The following is a 24,392-nucleotide window of genomic DNA, read 5'->3' on the forward strand; positions in this document are numbered from 1 at the left end:
AAACCTAAGGCCGGCCCTGTCCAGAACCTCCTGGATCCTCCGGCAGAAGCACGGTTACCTTCGCCCAGTCGGCACAGAAACAGTCTGCCCGTGCACGCTCCCTGTTGCACTCCTGTGGCTGGGAGAATTTTGCATCTGTGTAGTAGTACTAGGCAGGCGCAGAACGCTCCTTGCAGCAGGAGCACAAAGGGGGACACATGTGCAGCAGGGCTGCACATGTGCAGTACACCTGACTGGCCGAAGATAACAGGGCTTCAACCAGAGGATGTAGAAGGCATTGGACGGCAGCGAAGGGGGCAATCTGTGCGGAGTGGGCCAGAGGAAGCCCCAGGTATGTATAAAACATTTCCCTCCTTTCGTCTCAGGTTTACTTTAAGGCTTTTACACACCATGGAATTTTCATGTCAGAACGACTGATCAATCGATAATTTCCAGCATGTCTGATCTGCTTCAGACCGAGAAAGATCAATTTTGAGCGATACTGGCGTCAAAACCGATCTCTGTCTCCATCATGCTGGAATCGATCTGACATGAAAATTGCATGGTATATAATAAACCTTTATGCTGGGCATACACGGCTCGATTTTGCCGCTCGATTTTCCCACTCGATCGATTCCCCGCTCGATTCTGCAGGCGATTCTCTTATCTACCAGTCGTTTTTCTTATCTTTTTCCATTGTCCTCAATGCAGAATTGAGCGGCTAAACGATCGGGCGGGAGATCGGACATGTCGGTAATTATCTATCGAGCCATCTAAATGGCTCAGAATCGAGCCGTGTATTCCCAGCATTAGAGACACATTGGGAATTTTCAATGCACGTTTTCTCCTGAGTTTTCTCCTAGGAGATACTTTCACATCTTCCCTTTAAAATAATTTTTCAGACTTTGAAATTGAAAACTACCAAAAACGCAGGTGAAAAAAGTACTATCCAAATTATTTTGAGTATTTTTTCTTTATTTGCTTGCTGTGGTTTAAAGGGCATTTTATTGACAATGTGGGAAATTATCACTTAAAAGAACGCCCAGGAGAAAAAGTGAAATGCATATGGGCCATTGTGGTGTTTTCATCAGGTGAAAAGGTACATTCAGCAGAGCAGCCTTTGCCATTATGCAGCTGGGCTGAGCAGTGTCTCAAGTGCACATATGTAGTAAATTGTGCACTGCTGAGTGCTGGCTGCTCGCTAGTTTATATTGGGCTTGGTAAGGATTCTGTATGCTTCACATTTGACTTCAACCTCTAAGCTGCTTTTTCATTTGGTCTCACCCTCTCCCTCTCCATGGGATAATTCGACCCAGAGCTGCGTACAGACGAGGTTTGGCTTCCCTTTAGCACTTTTCTTTCCCTCAGGCACTGCCCACGTCCCATTGTAGTTTACTTGCACACTTAATCTTCGTCTCTTTTTAAAAAGAGGAGGGGATGTGTAGGGAGAGAGGGGTAGGGGGAGGTTAAATCAGTGACATGATCGGTATAGTGAGGGGAATCTGACAGAAGCAGCCAGTGTGCAGCCAGGGAGAGAGAAAGAGTAGGCAGTGAGCTTCACAGGGAATCTGTTGATTTACAGTAACCTATAGACGACATTTATGCCCCCAATAAGTGCAATTCTGCAGTCTTGTGAGTTCCCCAGTGTGACAGCTCTGTAGGTAGAGGCAGACCACCCTCTCTGATGCTGGGGAAGATAGCAGTGACTGTCTGTGGATGATGGCACACTGGTGATTTAGAAGAAGTTTTTGGATGAAGAGAGAGTTCCAGCACAGTACTGAGTAGATTGTGGTCTCCTAAACACCTGTGACATTTTCTGGTGTGGATTCACTGATGCCTTTTGGTAAACCTGGATCTCTGGTGGTGGATCATTTTCCCATGTAGGACATACTGCAATCAGGAGGTGGGTCACCCGTGTGGCTTTTGGGAAGTGACAGATGTTCCCTGGTTCGGCAGCACCACGTGTGTGCTGGAGTAGTTGGGTTCCTGGTGGCTTTAACTCCTCGGATAGCTCCAGACGTCTCTTCTTCCACGCAATATGCTACCTGCATCCCACCCAGGGGTCCTGTCTGCTGACGCTGTCCCATCAGCACATCTCACAATGCACAAACAATCCTGTGTAGTTATCACCCTGTTTCACTAATTGTTCTGTTATCTCTGGAAGCCCTTGTGGATTGTGTTTGCCTTTGGGATCAGCGGGACGAGAAGAATTTGGAGGACACTGCACTCCACACTGAAGAACTTAGGGGGGGGGAATTATCACAAGGTTACTATGCAATTGCGACTGCTTTCTTTGTGTTTGATCATTGTGAACTTCTTGGAATACATTGAGAGCCAACACATCCCTAGAGGGAGGCGACATCGAAGAAGTAAGTGTCACTGCTGGTTGCGTCCAAACATTCACCTGTTCTGCCTGTGTGACTTGTGCCCCTATAAAGTCCAATAGCGGAGCTAGAAGTTCCAAAATGTACTCACTAATGATACAATTTTCATTGTACAAGTAATAGGATGGTGCATTGAGTGGTTACTTAAGACAGTCCCTCATATTGATTGTACAATTAAGGTTGTATCATGAATGACCAACTTTAAGCCACATTCATGTCCGCACCATCCTAGGGAAGACAACGGGAACTTTTCTCTTTGGGGATGCTAAGAAAAACGGAGCAAGATTGCAGAATGTTTCCATAGCAATGGATGAGATTCCTGGGTGCATTTGAATATTTAAATATAGTTGTTATGGGCAACTTCTTCCCTTTTGTTACGGGATCTTGTGCCTGAACCGCTGTGTCAGTAAACAGTGGCAGCATCAGGTGTTCTCATGACTTCAGGCGACCAGACCGTTATAACCGGTCTAACCAGGATTCTCCTATATAAACTCTTTCTTACTGGTATATAATAAAAATGATCTTCATATCTCATGCCCTTTAAGTTACTTAGGTGTGTGGTTGTTACAGCGGTGGCAAAAAAGTAGCGGTGTTTTCTGATCCCAGTATTCTGGCTGATATGAAAGTACTTATTCATTTTATCAATGAGTAGAAAGTGGATTTTAGATTTTTTTAAAGCTGGAAACACACGGTGCATTCCTGCACCCGTCGATTCGCGTTGACTCGATTATTTCCGACATGTCCGATTCGCGTTTCGATGGATCGTTAGGTCAATTTGGCATACTTTACATGTAACTTGGCCTAACTATCAGCGAAATGCTCTCGGAAATAATCGAGTCGACGCGAATCGACGGGTGCATCGAGTGCGTAAACGCACCGTGTGTATCCAGCATTAGACAGATAGATAGATCGATCGATAGATAGATAATGATCCCCTGGATGAATGCTTATATCATCTGATTCTATTTAGTAGTTTTGCAAACGTATGAAACCTGAACAGCTCCTGTAGCAAGTGGTGCCAAAATGTGTACGAAATACACAGAGAGAATTTTGTCTTGTTTTGTGTTGCTTAATAAGGAAAACCTCAATCCACCTTTCTGCTAGTAGATCGTTTTTCATCTTCTGTTTAAAATAACTTTTCAGCACTTTACAATTGAAAAGGTACCAAATAGTTGGTGAAAAAAGTTCTATTATTCTGAGTATTGTGTTGCTTGCTGGTGACTTACAGGAGAATACCCAGGAGAAATAGTGAATTCAGGGCCATAGAGTTGCACCGAGGAGCCCTGGATGTGTGCAGCTAGGGGGAGTGAGATTAGCCTGGAGACCACACTGGTGGCAGACACTGAGCATCAGAGGAAGGGAGGCTGCAGTGTTCTGACTCCTAGAAAGCCTGCACAGCCACTTATGCTACAGCTACCACCCATTCACTCCAGCCCCAATTTGCCATGGATTTATTTAGAAGCATTAACTTCTCTGAGCAGGAAACTGTTCTGTCCCCCAGGCCCAGCTTATGTTAATATCTGACACCGATTTCAGACTATCAGCAGCAAAGCCTCTGTTGTAATGAATGTGTCTAGCGGAGTTAATAGCCCAGTCTGGGGACACTTCTGAATAGGCTGCTTTAGCAACACAACAAAGGCATGGCGTGGCAGCGCACTGGTTAAGTTTATTTGCTCAGCTCATCTTAGCATCCCCGGTAATTAGTTTGTAATTGAAATGCCTCTCTCCTCGCTAGCAAATCCTATTACAAACTAAATCATTGCATGAATGCCTCTGATGTTGCCTGACTGTAACCAGGAGGATCCCATCCATACAAGCTGTTTGCAGTTAGCCCATCGCAGGCTTGGGATGCAGATAGCTGATGGATTATTTCTCCAGCAGGCAGCACACCTAGACACACCCCTGAGCTGCCGGAAAGAGATCTGGAGATTATTATATAGTGGCAAGAAATTTATGACAGAGGCCAACACACAGTACAGCATACAACCACATCCCTGCCCCCCAGAGTTTGCAATCTACAAGCCCCCCAGTGCTCTGATAAGCCTGGCAACTAGCTTCAGGGTCATAAAATCCAGACTTGGCGACCAACCCAGTGCTGCCAGCCTGGTGAGGCCGGGCACGTCAATCAGATAGTGATAGGAGTAATAAAAGTGTCCTGTGTGCATGTCTCAAGTCAGGAAATTCCTGAGATTCTCCATAGCATTGCTTGGTCCATGTGTGTTCTCCCTAAAATTGCTCTGCACAGTCTCCCCACATTGCCTGTCTCTTCCTAGCTGGATGGGAAGGAAGCTCCATGTGTTATCCTGACTTGTTTGTTAAACTACCGGCAGCTCAGCAAGAGACCTCAGTCTGTTTCTGCAAAACTACTTACAGATGATCCATGCAGGGAGGAAAGTGTCTGCGTGAGTGAAGTCGTGCCCTCCAGCAGGCAGGAACAACGTGTTTCTTTCAAGCTCAAACTCACTGATCAGATCTCCAGACTTAGATCTCCAGACTTTTCCTTATTAAAGCGTTTGTAGATGCTGTGCTGGGAGTGATAGGAGCGTGTGTGGCAGGGAGATAAGTCCTATTATCAAGTCTCACCACAACTGCATCCCACTCATTTACACGGTACCAGCGATTATGTGTTCCTTTGTCAAGCTTGTACAAATTCTAGTGCACCTTCTACTAGCACAAAATGTGTATTTTGTATAAAAAGTCACTTGGTGTAATAGTGGACTATATCAGTGTCATCGTACATATACTACCTATTAAAAACCAATTTGTTTTATGGCCTTAAAAGGTTACTAAAGTGAAAAAAAAAATCAGTTTAACTTATCTGAGGCTTCTTGCAGCCCCCTGGAGTCATCCTGTGCCCACAATAGCCATCCAAGTCCCTCCAGCAAGCAGCAGTGACCCCCGAAATGCTGGCTGGTCGCCGCCAGTTGGCGGCTACTGCGTATGCACGGCCCAAGCCGCGCGCACCCTGATCGCACTCCCACATTCGGAAGCGCTCTGCTTATATGCAGTAGTAGTGATTTTTGGGTACTACGCATGCCCAGAATGCTCCAGGCCGCGGGAGCGCGGTGAGGAGGCATGTGGCTGGACAGCTTTGCGGGGATTGCCACTGCTTGCTGGAGGGACTCAGACGGATGTCATGGGCACAGGATGACTCCAGGGGGCTGCAAGAGGCCCCAAGTCAATTAAACTGATTTTTTTATTCTCACTTTAGAGTTCCTTTAAATCTGGCATGCACCATGTAATTTTCGCTTCGGGTCCTATTCGAGCAAATGATCAGATCGATATTCAGGTCTGTCATCGATCAGATAAAGAAGAAGGCCAGTGTACACACATATGCGATTTTTCCAACTTTTGTTCAGATTTTAGGACAATTTTTCCACTTGGCGATCGATCAAAAATTAATCAAAAGGACAAATGGCTGGTACACACGATTCAACTTCCTGGCAGATCGACAGGTCAAAATGATTATTTCTGACATGCTTGATCTGCTCCTGATCGATAACCAGGCCGATTTTTAAATCATTATTACACAAAATCGTTTCAGATCGACATATTGGAAATAATCATTTCGACCCACTGATCTGTCCAAAAGTTGTATTGTGTGTATCAACCAATAGACATGGTATGATAGCCAGTATTTTGATAGATATTTTACTGCATCTCCGATCTGCTTCTGATTAAGGAATAGATTTTGAGCTTGGGATCAGTTGCTGGCAATCATTAGGTTGTATATTTTCCCAGATCTGATCATTTTCTAGATCAAAAATAGGATCTGAAAGGAAAATTGCAGGGTGTGTACTAGGCTATAGAGACACTGACATCCCTGTTGTTTCTGCATTGCTGTATATTATAGTTTCCTCCTTGACCGCTGCTTCCTACCTGTGGTAGAATTAAGCAAAGCCTTTTTGTTTGTTTATTATTACAATTGCCTTATAGGGAAGTTGTATAACTTTACCTTGTTTATTATGACAGTTTCCTTATAGGGAAGTTGTATAGCAGAGTTCTGCGTGTGGGAAAGCAAATATTTGGGTCTGAGATGGTGTCATCTTATCCCCTTGTCATCCGTAAGACACTCAGCTCTAGGCTAGTGCACAGTGCTTTGGTTTCTAGCATAACTACATGTAGCTGAACAGTAGTGAGATGATGATCTGCTAAACCAATAACAGCAACTACAAATACACGATATACAGTATAATAGTAATAGCAAATTCTTGAAACAAGAGAAGTGTTTATGGTGGGAAATAAATTGGTAGGAGTATCATTGTGTAGCAGATAATAGCCTGGTACCACCAAGCAGACTGTCAATTATTATTATTTAGTATTTATGTAGCGCCGACATATTACGCAGCGCTGTACAGTGTATATATATATTGTCTTGTCACTAACTGTCCCTCAAAGGAGCTCACAATCTAATCCCTACCATTGCCATATGTCTATATTATGTAGTGTATGTATTGTAGTCTAGGGCCAATTTTTTTAGGGGGAGCCAATTAACTTATCTGTATGTTTTTGGAATGTGGGAGGAAACCCGAAGTGCCTGGAGGAAACCCACGCAGACACGGAGAGAACATACAAACTCTTTGCAGATAGTGCCCTGGCTGGGATTCGAACCAGGGACCCAGCGCTGCAAGGCGAGAGAGCTAACCACTACGCCACCGTGCTGCCCATAACTGTCAATAACTTACAATTACAGTCTTTTAGTTATCTAATTTGTCTAATGTCAAACGTGTTAAAAGGCATTCGTTAGGGGATGTGTAACATGCACTGACTCACTTATTGGACAGCCAGTTACACACTGCGTCACAGTATCATGGATAGCTGTTCTTTTAATTGAAATATGAACTGCGACAAGCTCCAATAAGCAAGGTGCTGGCAGAAGCTGAGATAGTAAAGTTGATGCCTTACAGCCATTACCATTCATTTATAAGCTTCATTTTCACAAACCAATATCATTTGCACTGAAATTAAGCTTGTTGCAGTTTCTGCGTTAAGTTTTAGTAGAAGTACAATGAAAAGCATCACTGTGACGACAAGCTGGTCATCATCACCTCCGTGTCTGCTATGCATGCGGGAGGGAATAAGCTGTTATAATTGCAGAGAACGGAGGATCTCTTTGCTTCTGTCCTCGTTATCACCGCGACCACAGTTGATGGAAAAGCAGTCATACCATCAATTCTGTGGCTTTTAGGGCCCTCTAGCGAACAACTGTGGAAGTGTTCTCAGGTACCAGACTTTCTGTGCAACGAAAAAGAGATGGTTTTGCTAAAGATAATGCTCTGGCGCATTCTCATACAAACTAAACACTTTGTTTACTAATTTACTGGATCTCTAAATTCAGTCTAAAAATACACACCCCATATTCTATGTGAAAAGTGGGTAAGTGGGCGTGGGCATTTTTCAAGGGTTTGGAGATACTTGTTACACGGTGTCTTTGTGTATGACTATAGTTAAAAGAAGAAGGAGAAATAGAGAAGTGTAACTGCTAGTGAGTCATTGCTTCTGCTATTGAGGCACTCTGAGGCAGTTCACTGTCAGTGAGGCAGTGTGGCTGATATTGGGGCTCTTTCAATGTTACTGGGCAGTGTGGATGCTGTTGAGGCACATTTACTGTAAGTGAGGCAATGTGGATGCTGTTGAGGTATGTTCACTGTTAGTGAGGCAGTGAGGATGCTGTTGCGGTATGTTCATTGTTAGTGAGGCAGTGTGGCTGCTGTTGCAGTATGTTCACTGTTAGTGAGGCAGTGTGGCTGCTGTTGAGGCACTTTCACCATTAATGAGGCAGTGTGGCTGCTGTTGAGGCACTTTCACCATTAATGAGGCAGTGTGGCTGCTGTTGAGGCACTTTCACCATTAATGAGGCAGCGTGGCTGCTGTTGAGGTATGTTCACTGTTAGTGAGGCAGTGTGGATGCTGTTGAGGCAAGTTCACTGTTAGTGAGGCAGTGTGGATGCTGTTGAGGCACATTTACTGTAAGTGGGGCAGTGTATCTGCTGTTGAGTCATGTTCACTGTTAGTGAGGCAGTGTGGCTGCTGTTGAGGCACATTCACTGTTAGTGAGGCAGTGTGGCTGCTGTTAAGGCACGTTCACTGTTAGTGAGACAGTGTGGCTGCTGTTAAGGCACGTTCACTGTTAGTGAGGCAGTGTGGCTGCTGTTGAGGCACATTCACTGTTAGTGAGGCAGTGTGGCTGCTGTTGAGGCACATTCACTGTTAGTGAGGCAGTGTGGCTGCTGTTGAGGCACGTTCACTATTAGTGAGGCAGTGTGTCTGCTGCTGAGGCACGTTCACTGTTAGTGAGGCAGTGTGGCTGCTGTTGAGGCACATTCACTGTTAGTGAGGCAGTGTGGCTGCTGTTGAGGCATGTTCACTGTTAGTGAGGCAGTGTGGCTGCTGTTGAGGCACATTCACTGTTAGGGCTTGTTCACACTATGAGCTTTAGCGTATTTTTTTAAGGGCTGGCGATTTTAAAAATTGCCCTAAAAGTGATTGTGCAATGATTCCCTATGAGAGTGTTCACATATGAGTGGTTCCATTGTGTTCCGCTTCCAAAAACACTGCCTGTACCATTTTCTGAGTGCTTTGGCTGAATGGAGGGTATAGGGAAATCGCTAAGCGTTTGAAAATGTGCTTTGTATAGTGATTTCCCAAGCACTTTTAAGAATAAATACATTGTATTATTCCAGGTCAAAGAGTTCACTTCCTGACTGACGTCAGGAAGTGAAAATCTCAATCACTCATCAAAAGCGCTTAGATAAGCGCTTACACAAAATCACTCAATCCTCAGAAAATCGCTTGTAAGAACTGCGCACAACAGTGCTAAGCATTTGCGATCGCGCTTGCGATTTATAATGTGAACAAAGCCTTAGTGAGGCAGTATGGCTGCTGTTGAGGTATGCTCAATGTTGGTGAGGCAGTGTGGCTGCTGTTGAGGCATGTTCACCATTAGTGAGACAGTGTGGCTGCTCTTGAGGTATGCTCAATGTTAGTGAGGCAGTGTGGCTGCTGTTGAGGCATGTTCACCATTAGTGAGACAGTGTGGCTGCTGTTGAGGTATGCTCAATGTTAGTGAGGCAGTGTGGCTGCTGTTGAGGCACTTTCACTGTTAGTGAGGCAGTGTTGCTACTTCTGAGGCATTTTTACTGTAAGTGGGGCAGTGTGGCTGCTGCTGAGGAATGCTCACTGTTAGTGAGGCAGTGTGGCTGCGGTTGAGGCACGTTCACCATTAGTGAAGCAGTGTGGCTGTTGTTGAGGCACATTCACTGTTAGTGAGTCACTATGGCTGCTGTTGAGGCACATTCACTGTTAGTGAGGCAGTATGGCTGCTGTTGAGGCACGTTCACTGTTAGTGAGGCAGTGTTGCTACTTCTGAGGCATTTTCACTGTAAGTGGGGCATTGTGGCTGTTGTTGAGGAACGTTCACTGTTAGTGAGGCAGTGTGGCTGCGGTTGAGGTAAGTTCACTGTTAGTTAGGCAATGTGGCTGCTGTTGAGGCAGGTTCTGTGAGAATCCGCTCAGCTGCCTGCGCAGGCAGGCAGCCTTTTGACCATGGTTTAGGTTTGCTTGCGGCAGGACTCTGGAAAGGAGACCTTCTGTCAGTTGTGCAGCTTGTGTTGCTGAGGGATTTGCATACATTAGTCATGCAAATCCGTTACCTGCCTTCTTTTGATGACTGGCACTATAAAAGCATTCTGCTCCCAGAATGCTTTGCTGGACATTTCCCTTCCATGGTCTGTTCCTGATGAACACTGCTGGAGTGTCAACCATTGCTATCTAGTATAGTTAATTCCTGGGGGTTGCTTTAGGCTCCCCTTCTAGCCCAGTCAGGTTGTATTATCTGTTTTGCCTGTTCCGTCTGTCTTGTGTTTGGATCGCACAAGCCCTAGCGTTAGCGGCTGTGGATCCTTCTGATTGAGTCTGGAGTGTAGGTTGGAACAGCGGTTGTTTCTGCCTACCTCATCTGTTCTGTCTGCCGTGTATTTGGATCGCACTCGCCCTAGCGCTAGTGCTGGGGATCCTTCTGTTCTGTCTCCTGGGATCACGCTAGCTACTTTTCGCTAGCGCTGGGGATCCTTCTGTTCTGCTACTCTGTCTTCTGGGATCGCACTAGCCACTTTTCGCTAGCGCTGGGGATCCTTCTGTTCTGCTACTCTGTCTCCTGGGATCGCGCTAGTTACTTTTCGCTAGCGCTGGCGATCCTTCTGTTCTGTCTTCTGGGATCGCGCTAGCCACTTTTAGCTAGCGCTGGGGATCCTTCTGTCGCTTGTCCCTGTTTTCGTGTGTCTGTCTTGTCTGCTGCGCTTGCTGGAGGTTCGGTGAGGTAACCGTTAAGCAAGCGCTCGTGTCCTCTGTTTCGTGTTTGTCTGTTAATGGTTAGTTAGGCGTGCTTGTCTTTGTTGTGCTTATCACGTGGAGACCGCGCATAACCGCGTGCACTGTTGCGAATGAGTGCGGTGTTCGCGGTTAGCTAGCATTTGTTATTTTCCGTATCTCCTCATTGTATTATTTGCTGTGCCTTTGCTACTCTCGTGCTCCGCCTTGCTGTAACCTTGTGTCACGTCTGGCGATCGCACCTCTCGCGATCGCGTTCCTGCTTCTTATCTGCTGTGGTGTGTGCACAGTCGCGGGTTGGCGACTAATTTTATGCACACACACACAATCTGTCTCTGTGCTCACTCTCAATCGCTTCTCTTGCGATTGCGTTTCTTCCTTTCGTACAATTCCTGTCTGGCGTGTGTGGTAGGGCAGAGGAGCTGTTCCTCTGCACTCCACAGCTCCACCTGCCGACAGGAATTTCCCTCTGCAGGTGCATAGCACCTAGCCTGGGTGTCCTCAATAATACGCTTGTGGAGGAAATCCGCCGCGTCAGCGCACGTCTGGTGCGCTGACCACGGGGAAAGTTCCACAATCGTTACAGAATGTCCAGCCAAACCAAAATTCCCAGGGCAGAGGGAACCTTCGATTTTGTTCAGATGTCATTGCCTGAGGCAAAGGCATATGTGGATCCTATTATAGGTAGGATCGCACACTACATTAAAGCAGTTAAAAAGTCTGTCCTCGTTCCTGACCCCAACCCATATGGAGATTACCTAGATACTGGGTTGTTTGAACCGCCATTTGCCTCATGGGAGATTGGGGCCTTGTTGGAAGAGTTTGATTTCGATTGGAAAGCCTTTTGCGATTTTTATATCGCAAAGAGCGCGGATGACCTGAATGATTGTCTCGACTCTATGTACCTTTTGATCGATTCTGATGAATGTGATGAGTGTGATGTGGATCTAGTGATTTATGTGTGGCAGACTATTTTGGACGAATTGCACACACACCAACCAATTATTTCCAATAAAGAGACACCATTGTCACATGATTATTCCTGTCTTTCTGGGGTAAAGCAAGTGAGTTTGGACACTGTGCGACCTGAAATGAATGGGTGTGCCTCGACTGTGGACACCTGCGTGAATTCTGATGGAGTTTCTCCCGTTTGTTTAGAGGTTAAATCTGTGCGATCTGATGCCTGTTTCTCAGATGTTCCTGCCGATTGTGATCGGCGTGAGTGTGTCAGCTTTGTCATGATTTGTGGGATCCCTTGTCATGTAAAAACAGATCTTCTCTCAGTACTACTTTAAGATCCTCCATCTATGATCTCGCTATGGGGAAAATTCCCAAACGATGCAGTTTCGAGAGTAAAATTAATATGATTCCTCATGTTGTTGTCACAACTTCCCCTAACATGCTTCAGTATGAATGCCCACACCTAGTCAGGTGTGAATGGGAGCCTCCGTTCCAGAAAAAACAGCTCGAAGCGTTGGTGTATGAATTGGAGAACGATTCAGAGTCGTTTTGTGAATACTACATTGCCAGAAGTGAATCTGTCTTGAGAGCATGTATAAGTTATGCTTCCGCCTTAAGAGAAAAAAAGGGATGTGAATTTGACTTTGTGAGTCCGCTGATTTGTATGTGGAAAATGATTCTGAATGAATTACGTGTACGTCATTCAGGTGACGTTTGTAAAGGTACATTGTCAGCTGGCGTTTCTGAGATCCAGCAATCCAGCCTGGAGACCTCAGAATCCCTGTCTTTGGAGTGTTCGGTTTCGCAACCTAAAGCGATTGTGGATTCGCAAATTTTTGCGTTCTGTCTCCTCGGATTCGACATCGTTAGCCGAGTCTAAGAGTGAGACAGCACTTTGGTTTTGTGAACCTGATTCTGAAGCACCTTTGCTCTGTCCAGAGAAGATGTCTCTGAGCCTGCCCTGTATCATGAATAAAGACATTATGTCCACTCGCATTGACATTTGCGAGTCTGATTCTGAAGTAAGTACTGACTCTCCACCCAGTAATCTGGATGAGTCAATATTACCTTGTTTAAAATCTCCTGCAGTGTCCCTAGAGGCTTGTCTAGGTATTGCAACCATTGTTACCTGTTTCTCTGCTATTTTGGAATTGCAGTCTGGTATGGAGGAATTTCCCTGCAGTGAAACGAAACTCAGAAAGCCAGAGTTAGTTTCACTAGATATTTCTGTGTATCCCTGTCCTGATGATGAAATTCAGTCTCAGTTTATGGTGGAACCTTCCCTGGGACATCTGCCCGGTTCACAAAATAAAGTTCAAGCCTGGCCCTGTAACATGGATAGTTCAGAATCCTTCTTAGGAAACTTGAAAAAGGATGTTCCTGAGGTCCTGTCTGACCTCCTGGAGATCTCCGAGTTCCTCCCAAAGGGTGCAGAACTTGTAGGAGACGTCTCCTGCCCCCCAAGTCCTTCTGAGGTGTTGCCCACTTCAGTAGGCATTGCTGCCTTGCTGGCTACCTTTTCAGCTCTGATGGAGCTTCACGCCTGTGTAGTCAATGATGATATTATTGTCACAGAAATTTCTGAATTTGTATCCGAGTCTTCTTTTGAAAGTCCAGTGCCTGTGACCTCCACTCATGATGATTCTTTGCCCGGTACTGGTTTTGGTCTTGACGTGCCGGACTCTGAGGTTGGCAGTTCCCCGACATGTCCTGAGGTTTCTCCTGTGCTGGTGTACCCCAGTGTGCTCTGTGACCCAGAAAGCCCAAGTGTGCCTCGGTTACCAGCGTACTCAGATGCTTCCTCGGTGGAGACATGCTCTGATATGGCCTGCCTGCTTGCATGCCCAGAAGTGGTCCCTGAAAGTCTTGATCTTGATGGGTGTCCTCGTAATTCTGAATCCGGAATTGTCATTGGTTCCATGGGGGTTCTTGGTAATTCTCCATGTGAGCCTGGTGATTGTTCTACCCTCTTGGGATCTCTGTGGAGCTTCAAAAGGTTCTGGGAGATTCCGGGAGAGATTTTGCTTGGTACCCTGGATAAGATCAACGGTGGCTTTTGTGTTGTAAGGGACACTTCGAACAGGTATTGTGGCAGGATTGGTATTTTCGGACGCTCCTTGGAAGGTGGTGGGTATTGTCTGGAGGGTGTCGATGGCTTCTTCTCTGGTATCCACATGGGTGTTACGCTGAGACTGGTAGTGCTGATGGGCATGTTTCGGTGGCTTCTGTTTCCGATGAGGTCGGTTTCGGGTGGACTGACTCTGGAATTGGACCTTGTCGGGCTGCCCCGACCTTCATGAGTCTTCTGTTAGAGTGGTTTGGAGATATTAGTTTTGAGGGTCGTCTGGAATTCGACCCTAGGAGGGGGGGTACTGTGAGAATCCGCTCAGCTGCCTGCGCAGGCAGGCAGCCTTTTGACCATGGTTTAGGTTTGCTTGCTGCAGGACTCTGGAAAGGAGACCTTCTGTCAGTTGTGCAGCTTGTGTTGCTGAGGGATTTGCATACATTAGTCATGCAAATCCGTTACCTGCCTTCTTTTGATGACTGGCACTATAAAAGCATTCTGCTCCCAGAATGCTTTGCTGGACATTTCCCTTCCATGGTCTGTTCCTGATGGACACTGCTGGAGTGTCAGCCATTGCTATCTAGTATAGTTAATTCCTGGGTGTTGCTTTAGGCTCCCCTTCTAGCCCAGTCAGGTTGTATTATCTGTTTTGCCTGTTCTGCCTGTCTTGTGTTTGGATCGCACAAGCCCTAGCGTTAGCGGCTGTGGATCCTTCTGATTGAGTCTGGAGTGTAGGTTGGAACAGCGGTTGTTTCTGCCTACCTCATCTGTTCTGTCTGCCGTGTGTTTGGATCGCACTCGCCCTAGCGCTAGTGCTGGGGATCCTTCTGTTCTGTCTCCTGGGATCACGCTAGCTACTTTTCGCTAGCGCTGGGGATCCTTCTGTTCTGCTACTCTGTCTTCTGGGATCGCACTAGCCACTTTTCGCTAGCGCTGGGGATCCTTCTGTTCTGTCTTCTGGGATCGCGCTAGCCACTTTTAGCTAGCGCTGGGGATCCTTCTGTCGCTTGTCCCTGTTTTCGTGTGTCTGTCTTGTCTGCTGCGCTTGCTGGAGGTTCGGTGAGGTAACCGTTAAGCAAGCGCTCGTGTCCTCTGTTTCGTGTTTGTCTGTTAATGGTTAGTTAGGCGTGCTTGTCTCTGTTGTGCTTATCACGTGGAGACCGCGCATAACCGCGTGCACTGTTGCGAATGAGTGCGGTGTTCGCGGTTAGCTAGCATTTGTTATTTTCCGTATCTCCTCATTGTATTATTTGCTGTGCCTTTGCTACTCTCGTGCTCCGCCTTGCTGTAACCTTGTGTCACGTCTGGCGATCGCACCTCTCGCGATCGCGTTCCTGCTTCTTATCTGCTGTGGTGTGTGCACAGTCGCGGGTTGGCGACTAATTTTATGCACACACACACAATCTGTCTCTGTGCTCACTCTCAATCGCTTCTCTTGCGATTGCGTTTCTTCCTTTCGTACAATTCCTGTCTGGCGTGTGTGGTAGGGCAGAGGAGCTGTTCCTCTGCACTCCACAGCTCCACCTGCCGACAGGAATTTCCCTCTGCAGGTGCATAGCACCTAGCCTGGGTGTCCTCAATAATACGCTTGTGGAGGAAATCCGCCGCGTCAGCGCACGTCTGGTACGCTGACCACGGGGAAAGTTCCACAATCGTTACAGGTTCATCATTAGTGAGGCAGTGTTGCTGTTGTTCAGGCAGGTTCATCATTAGTGAGGCAGTGTTGCTGTTGTTCAGGCACTTTCACTGTTAGTGAGGCAGTGTTGCTACTTCTTAAGGTACTTTCACTGTAAGTGGGGTAGTATGGCTGCTGTTGAGGCACGTTCACTGTTTGTGAAGCACTCTGGCTGTTGTGGAAGCACTTTCACTGTTGGTGAGGCAATGTTGCTGCTGAGGCACTATAACCTCAAATGAGTGCTAAAGGTACTATCACTGCCATTGGGCATACTAGGAGGGGGTTGGAGGGCAAGTTTGAGCATCATTCTTGGGCTAAGCATTAATAGGGAGCATTGAAAGGTGTCTACAAACCTGGATGTTCATCAGGAATTATGCATGTTGCAAAGCATAGTTACCTGATTTGATAAGTCGTCCTCTACCAATGTACTCTGATGTTCTTAGCACTGCCCCTGAAACACTAATTCTGCTACTGAGGGTATATTATTTCTCCTGTTGCACTATCAAAACTATAGGTATTTTTCAGTTGATGGATATATGTGTTGCTATAAGCAGTTGTATGGTTATAAAGATATTTAATAATAAAGGCTCATACACTCCTCCAACAAAAGCACATGACCAACCCGACGACGTGACTGGCCACATGACTAAGCAATTGCACAACTTGTTTTTTCTGTGCACCAACCAACTGAACAACCAAATAATTTGCATAGTGTGCATGTAAGCATAACAAAGGATTGTACAATATGGCCGTATTCAAAGCAAATATATTTTCAAACAACTTGTACACAATGTGGACAACGGCACAATATCAGCCCAACAGACGTGCGAGTTGATCCGCCGTTGGATTGGGCAAAGCACCTGTTATTAGTCACTTCTCTACTTGTTTGTCGCGCCTACACAAGCCCAACTATCATCCAAACAGACCAAGTTTGGATAATAGTTGGGCGGAAAAGTTGCTTGCGTGTATGAGCCTTAAGTTTGCATATGGGCCGCAGAGTAAACTTCTTAGTAACTATATGTGTTTTAATTGTCTGCTGTGCAAGAGTTTAGGTCTACTTTAAGTCAACGTTTTTTTTACCTGTCCTAGAAATCTCCCTTTGCTTGTTTTCTAATGCTATTTGACATTCCAGCATCCCTCAAGATGGTTAATAGAAGAGGATCAAAACTATATGTACATTTCCAATTCAAACTCAAATCAGAGTAGCTGCAACAAACAATCTTTCCCAATTATGGCTTCTCCACACACAAAGGGTCCTTTCACACTGACTTACTGTATTTTTTGGACTATAATACTCACTTTTTCTCCCCCAGAAGTGGGAGAAAAAAGTCACTGCGTGTTATAGCCCAAATGCAGGACTTGCCAATACAAACCTCCAACCCGTCGCAAGGTCGGAGATTCTCTGTGCTGTGTCCATGCAGAGGAGGACACAAGGGGACAAACGGAGAAACACAGGGGGACACAAGGAGGAGGACAGAGGCAGACTCATGGGGGACACAGGAGGACACATGAGGACAGAGGAAGACACAGGGAGACACAAGAGGTACAAGGGGGCATAAGGTACAAAGGGGATATAATCCACAAGATGCCCCTTCACCATGGATGCACCAGGTTTAGTATATATTTTTTCCCTGGTCTTCATCCTCTAAACCTAGTTGCGTCTTATGGTCAGGAGCTTCTTATAGTCCGAAAAATACGGTAATTGTGCTGCGTTCACAATGAAATTTAGCCGAAATATTGCACTGTTCATTACCGATGTGGTGCTTCTATGCAGTGAGGCACACAGTACAATAAAAGTATGCTTCACGGCCACTATACAGTAAATGCATACATTACCCATTTAAAACACAGCATGCATTGGGCAACCTTGCTCATCAGTTGCCCTTTCAGTTTTAACTTACAGCAACTGATATATAACTGACAGCAACTGATATATTTCAGTTCTGACAAAATCTTGTCAGAACTAAATGGAATCATTGTAAGAAGCAAATGGTGAACTTCTGAGAGGAACTGACGGCGAGGTAAGTATGTAATATTCATTTGCAGGTACATCATGTGTTTATTTTAAATAATTTTACTCTGTACAGGTTCCCTTTAAGCTAGCTTAGACAAACTGACCACACTGTAAGAGATCAGCAATAGTTCTACAGAGCAGTCATGCTCCTCTGCCAGAATTGGATCCTAGCAGAAGATTCATGTTGTTTTCATGCTACAGGACTACTACTTACTTAATCCTGTGTCTCCCACTGGAGCAAAGGGCCTCAACAAATGTGTGCCACCGGTTTCTGTCCTGGGCGATTTTTTCTATCTCAGTCCATGATGCCCCCGCCTTCTTTATTTCTTCCTCTACACTTCTTCTCCAAGTTAACTTTGGTCTTCCTCTTTTTCTGCTGCCTTGAGGATTCCATTTTAAGGCTTCTTTCTCAATTGACTTGTCCTTGCGAAGAGTATGGCCAATCCATCTCCACTTTCTGCGTTTGATCTGCAAGTCCACTTGTTGTTCTTGGGTTCTTTCCCACAACTCTTTATTTGAAATTACATTTGGCCACCAGATATTTAGTATTCTTCGAAGGCAGCGGTTTATAAAGGTTTGGAGGCTTTTTGTTATCTCTGCTGTCACCTTCCATGTCTCACATCCATACAGGAGGACTGTCTTCACATTACTTTGGAATATTCTCAGTTTGGTTTTCGTGGAAATATCATGGGATCTCCAAATTTGGTACAGTTGTACGAAGGCTGCGTTTGCCTTTTTGATTCGACTTTTGGCATCCGCACTGGCACCACCATTCATTGTCATCAGGCTGCCCAGATACTGAAACTCAGTCACAGTATCTAAAGGTTTTCCATACACCTGGAACTTTCGTTTAGGATCAACATTGCTGTTTAATCTCATCTCTTTAGTTTTCTTGCAGTTAATCATCAGACCCCTACCCTCTGGCTCTCCTCTAGTAGGTGGGCTAACTTTATTTCCATATGTTGGAAACTTTGTGAGAGTAAGCAAACATCGTCTGCAAAGTCGAGATCCTCTATATGTTGTGTCAGCCCCCATTGTAGTCCAGTTCTGTTTCCAAGACATGTCTTCCTCATGACCAGATCCATTACTATCAGGAATATAGTGGGGGAGAGGGCGCACCCCTGTTTGACTCCTTTGTTGACTTCTATTGGATCGCTTAGCATGCCATTGTGAACAACTTGGCATGTATAGTCCTCATAAAATTGTTTTATAAGAATTATGAGGTTTCTTGGTATTCCGTATTTCTCTAAGGATTTCCACATGGACATTCTTTCCAAGGAGTCAAATGCCCTGAGAAAATCTATGAAGACTCCTAGTTCCAGACATTGCTCTATTATAATGCGCAGTGTGTTTATTTGGTCTGTGCAAGATCTGTTTTTGCGGAAACCAGCTTGTTCTCTCCTGAGTTTTTGATCCACGTGGTCTTTCACTCGATCTAGTAAAATTCTTGTGAATACTTTGCTGGGAATAGAAAGTAATGTGATCCCCCGCCAATTATCACACACCGTTGTATCACCCTTCTTTGGCAGCTTCACAAGGACACCCTTTTTCCAGTCTGCGGGAATTTGATGCTCCTCCCAGATTTTCTCAAACAGTGGCTGTAAAAGTGCAGCTGAAATTTCAACATCTTCTTTTAACATTTCTGCTGTAATGTTATCGAGCCCGGGAGCTTTTCCGCTTTTCAGCTTCTCTATGGCCTTGATGATTTCTTCTTTCCTTGGTGCTTCGGTGTTTATGTTTGGGTCGTGTTCCTTGCATTCTGGGTGTTCTTGTTCAAATTGTTGGCCGCTTTCTCTACAATCCTTATTCAAAACTTCCTGGAAGTGTTCCTTCCATCTTTGAAGCTGTTCTCTCTCATTTGTAAGGATTGCTCCACCTTTATCCTTGACATGACTTCCTGTTCTGTCTTTCCTCTTTGACAGAACTTTAGTTATATTGTACAGTGTTCTAAGGTCTCCTATTTTTGCTGCCTTTTCAGCTTTTTGGGCCTGCTCATCTACCCAGAGCCTTCGGTCTCTTCTGGCACTTTTTTTGATTTCTCGATCTTGTTCGTTGTATTTCCCTTGGAGGATTGCCTTTTGGTCTCTTGTTTTGCAGGAATTTAGCTTTAGCTTTGTTTCTTTCCTTGCTTTAATTTTCTGCCACGTATCATTTGACATCCAGTCCTTCCTTCCCTGCTCCCTAAAGCCTAGTACTTCTTCACAGGTCTCTGTGTACACTTCCTTTACTTTGGTCCATCTAGTCTCGGCAGTGTCGTTCTCAGCCACCTCCACCAACTCACGAAGTGCCTCAAATCGGTTATGCTACAGGAGGTAACGTCTTATTTCCATAATGCAGTCATGTGGACAGAGGCACTCCATGCTGCAGAGAAATGTTTGGATGGCGAACAGCAGTCACATGCAGTAAGATCTTTCTAAAGCTAGCCATACATCTACATCGACTTTATTAAGGAATCAACTTCAGTATGGTTGATCGAAAGTTGATCAACTAGTGATGCACACAGTACAAACGATATCCTATGTGAATATCTTCACATTTGATCTGACTAAAGGTACATACACACGTCTGATTGTTCCAAACGACCGGTCATTTGGACGTCTGAACGACCAGTCGTTTGGACGTCAAATCGGGCGTGTGTACAAATGATCGTTCAGCTGATAAGACTGGATTTGACCGATCCGCCAAGCGGATCTGTCAAAACCAGCCTTATCAGCTGAACGACCATTTGTACACACGCCCGATTTGACGTACAAACGACCGGTCCGAATGACCAGTCGTTTGGAAAAATCAGACGTGTGTACGCACCTTAACAGTGTTGGACTGGGAGGTGGTAAAGCTGAGGAAATACACTTGCTGGCCAAACAGCAGTAATCAGGTGTTGCTGCTCACAGTGACGACTTGCTGCAGGTTTCTATTGGGAGTGATAACACAGGGTTACTGCTGCTTGGCCAGCAGGTTGATTTCCTCAGTTTTTTTCCTCAGTTTTTCCACCTCCCAGTTTGACACTGCTGACTAATGTTGTGTCTTCATTCTCTGAATGCAAAAATCAATTCAGAGTAGATCGAATGACATGTGAACATTAGGTGATTCCTGTTTTATTGACCAATATCTTGCATCCTGCTCGATCGACTAAGCTGGTCGATTCAACATGAAATCAGCCACTTTTCATCGATTGGGAGTTCTAGAACAAACTCGATTCTCTCTCAATTCTATTAAAAAAGTACTTTCAAAATGATACTTTCTTGCTTGCTGGTGGTTTAAAGCTAATGGGAACCCATGTGTAAATAAAAAAAGTCAGATACTCACCTAAGGAAAGGGAAGGCTCGGTCCTAATGAGCCTTCCCTCTCCTCTCCCGGTGCCCTCCGTGCTGCGCTGACTCCCCCGTTCACATCCCCCGCCGAGGGGACTTCGGAAGTCTTTGGGAGCTGAGTCCTCCCGAAGACAGGTGGCTCCACACTGCGTATGCGCGAGTGCGTCATAGTGGGCGCTTGCGCGTGCGCAGTGTAGAGCGGCCCATCTTAGGGAGCACTCAGGCTCCTGAAGCATTTCCGAAGCCTCCCATCGGCCAGGAAACAGCGGTATTTGACCGAAACAATCAAATACGGCTACGGGGGAGCCAGGACAACAGCAGGAACCGAGAGAGGAGAGGGGACACACTATGTTACATAGTTACATAGTTACATAGTTATTTTGGTTGAAAAAAAGACATACGTCCATCGAGTTCAACCAGTACAAAGTACAACTCCAGCCTGCTCCCTCACATATCCCTGTTGATCCAGAGGAAGGCGAAAAAACCCTTACTATGGGACCCAGAGATTCACTTAGGTGAGTATCTGACTTTTTTCGTTCCAATTCACTTTAATGGGCATTTTACTTATAAAGTATGAAAATATCACATAGGAGAAAAACTGAAATGAATAAGGGCCATTGAGGCTTTTACTGGATTAAATCTCTACTATTCATTACCATTATTATTATTATTTAGTATTTATATAGTGCTGACATCTTCCGCAGCGCTGTACAGAGTATATTGTCTTGTCACTTAACTATCCCTCAGAGAGGATCACAATATTATCTCTGCCATAGTGATATGTGTATATTGTGTAGTGTACGTATCATAGTCTAGGGCCAAGTTAGGGGGAAGCCAATTAACTTATCTGTATGTTGTCAGGATGTGGGAGGAGACAAGAGTGCCCAGAGGAAACCCACACAGACACGGGGAGAACATACAAACTCTGTATTAATAGATTTAGGTGGAACTCAGCCATAATAACTTGCATTGCCTTATTGCATGCCTCCGTTTTTCTATATAGGCGATAAGCCTATAAAGTCAGTAAAGTAAAAACGAAATAACATTCGGTTTATTTTTGCATGCTTCCTTCTATTAATAATATATGGTTTAGTCTGTTTTATGTAACCCATTTATATAATGGTGAAACTGGCAGAGTAAAGAGTAGCTATAAGGTGTGGAGTTAAGCACCGCAGAAAAAATGTTATTTTGTTTTAGAATACCTTGCTAAGAGCCATTATAAATTTCCGTGCATTAATTTTAGGAGGTAGTAAAAATTCCAAGCCTATTCCTCCCCATCTGTAACATGCAATGTCTCCTTGCTGGCTCAATCCAAGAGATCAACTCAGCTACATTCCACAATTAACATGTGGATTCCATTCTGGACCATCTCATTTATTATTCTCTCATTCTCCCTCTTTCCTTTCTGTTTCGTTACATGTACCGCATGTTAAAAGCTATAGCGATCGCAGTACAAACTACGCTTTCAGAGAGATAGAGTTTTATTGCAAACACAGAACATTAAGCTTTTATTCGGAGGCAAAACATATTGAGTTTCTGTAAAATACTGGTGCTGTAATGTAGTCATTTTGTTTATGACCTCAATAAAGATTGCATAGACATTTTAGGAGTCACACTTAGATAGAAATTTACTAGCCAAGAGATACATACCTAAGGCGTATTTGGTAAGTTAGCACAAATGATCCATCATGAACAGTACGACAATCAGCAAGATTTTAAGGCAAAAGTATTTGACGATTTAGAAAAGCATAAATTTGCCTTCATCCAAACTAGTGATAAGTCTTGAATTGCCCTTTTGTTATTTTCATTTTGTGCATACAAAATAAGTACTTCTGGCCTTACGCATCATAAATAAGTGGGTTTCATTATTCCATTGATTTAAGAACCTGTAAGGCTAAACTGTATTTAAATCTGTTTAGTACATTCCAGGACGCCCAAACTGGTGATCCGGATGGCGCCTTTCAGACACAGTGCGGCTAGAGCGTGCTGTCCAATTATATCATTCCTTGTCTGCTTTAACGGTCTGGGTTTCCAGAGTATCTCCTATGAATTACAATGATGTGGCGTATTCTGGACTCAGCCATAACATACTTATTTACTTCTTGGGAAATCTTCTTATTCCATATCACAGCAATTTCCTAAAGTTATTGCCATGTAACTACTGCATGAATGCTAGCTTACCAGTACATAAAATATATTGCTTTCCTAGGCAAATTCTTTCTTATTCTGAGTTGCCGAGTGTTTATTTTAAGTAAATAGGTCTCTTTAAATGTAGATTTTGAAATGTTAATACACCTAATCCTTTTTGGTAGATCATTTAATGATCTGCTTGGAACAGATTTACAACCCCTTGAAAGCAATTACAAACCATACATAAGGCCATAAAGCATGCATATATAAGTTATTACAGTAAAACAGTGTGCTAAGTACCATAACTTCCTTGCACTGGTCAATGTGATTTGTATTTCACACTTTCAATTTAAGCTAATCTTCTAAAACAGGGCTTTAGAAAGCATGGTTAAAAAAAGTTATGTCTATTGATGGTACTTAACCGTGGTCATATCATGCTTGGTTAACTTCTTCCTTGCTGTAATTAAGCCATACAATCAGTGCTCCAGTGCAACAGAATACTCGGGGTAACCCAAACTACTAGGAAAGTATGGGGGACTAAAAGAGACCAAAAAGCCCTCCTACTACTAAAAAGCAATGCTCAGTGTAGTTTAAATCTTGTAAAATATACACCTTTGTTGAAACTTTTGAATTGCTAAATAAAGCAGAAAATTAACTGTGCCAACCCAAGTCCTAGATGTATACTTCACTACAGAGTTTGGAATAAGGGAACATATCGTAACTGAATTCTTTTAGTCACACCTGTGCTATTATTGGGTGATTGTTGGTTAAAAGGCAGGGGCTCAGTCTTTTCTGAGTTCCCCAGAACTACGGCATCCTCATGTATACTGCATTGATGATTGTCATCTTAAATCCATTTTTTTGCCTACTACTGATTTGTATCAGGTTTTACTGGAGGCCTCTTCTTGTATACCAATAACAGATATTGCGCTCTTTTATAAGTTTTCACTCATGTACCTTATGCTGTATCTTTGTAGGACAGTCCTGACATGCTGGCAAAACAGTAGTGTAGGTTTGTGGAAATGAGTTGGGAATGAAACCCACTCTTAGACGATGGAAGATGTCAGTGCTATATAAATACATAATAATAACAATAATTTCAACAATTTAAAATGATCATTGATCTGGGGATTTATCCATAAACTTGGTAAAAATGGGGCATTGAGAACTTAGTCAACTGAGACTGAACACCACAAACCAAGAACTTAGTCAACTGAGACTGAACACCACAAATCACAAATTCTGTATGTGCTTAAAACCACTGCTGAGGCTACACCCATAACCGGCAGTGGAATACACTGGGAGATTTGGGGAGATGATTCTAAATTCTTCCCAGACTCTTCTAATTTTTGAGGGAGATGCACAGCTTGATGACCCAGAAGAATTAGAGTTGATCCAGTTTTGGAAATCACTACGTTTTCGGTCATAGTGCTGTGTAGTCGCTGATAACCAACCACTCCACACATTTAAAATATTTAATGAGTACAGATTGAGGGCTTGATTCAGAAAATGGTGCTAAGTGTTAGCACGCCAGTGACAAGCCACT

General features: G+C 44.5%; 1 protein-coding gene across 1 annotated transcript in view; it reads left to right on the forward strand.

Moving 5' to 3' along the window:
• The first annotated feature begins 1,466 nt into the window (after window positions 1–1,466).
• The window catches only part of RSPO3 (R-spondin 3), a 150,308-nt gene continuing 127,382 nt past the window's right edge, over window positions 1,467–24,392 (forward strand). The window contains exon 1 of the mRNA XM_068231482.1: window positions 1,467–2,348. Within this exon, the coding sequence (XP_068087583.1) occupies window positions 2,252–2,348 (97 nt within the window). The 5' untranslated portion in view covers window positions 1,467–2,251. The remainder of the gene's footprint in view (window positions 2,349–24,392) is intronic.

The sequence above is a fragment of the Hyperolius riggenbachi genome, chromosome 4 (genome assembly GCF_040937935.1).
Source record: "Hyperolius riggenbachi isolate aHypRig1 chromosome 4, aHypRig1.pri, whole genome shotgun sequence".
Classification (NCBI taxonomy): domain Eukaryota; kingdom Metazoa; phylum Chordata; class Amphibia; order Anura; family Hyperoliidae; genus Hyperolius; species Hyperolius riggenbachi.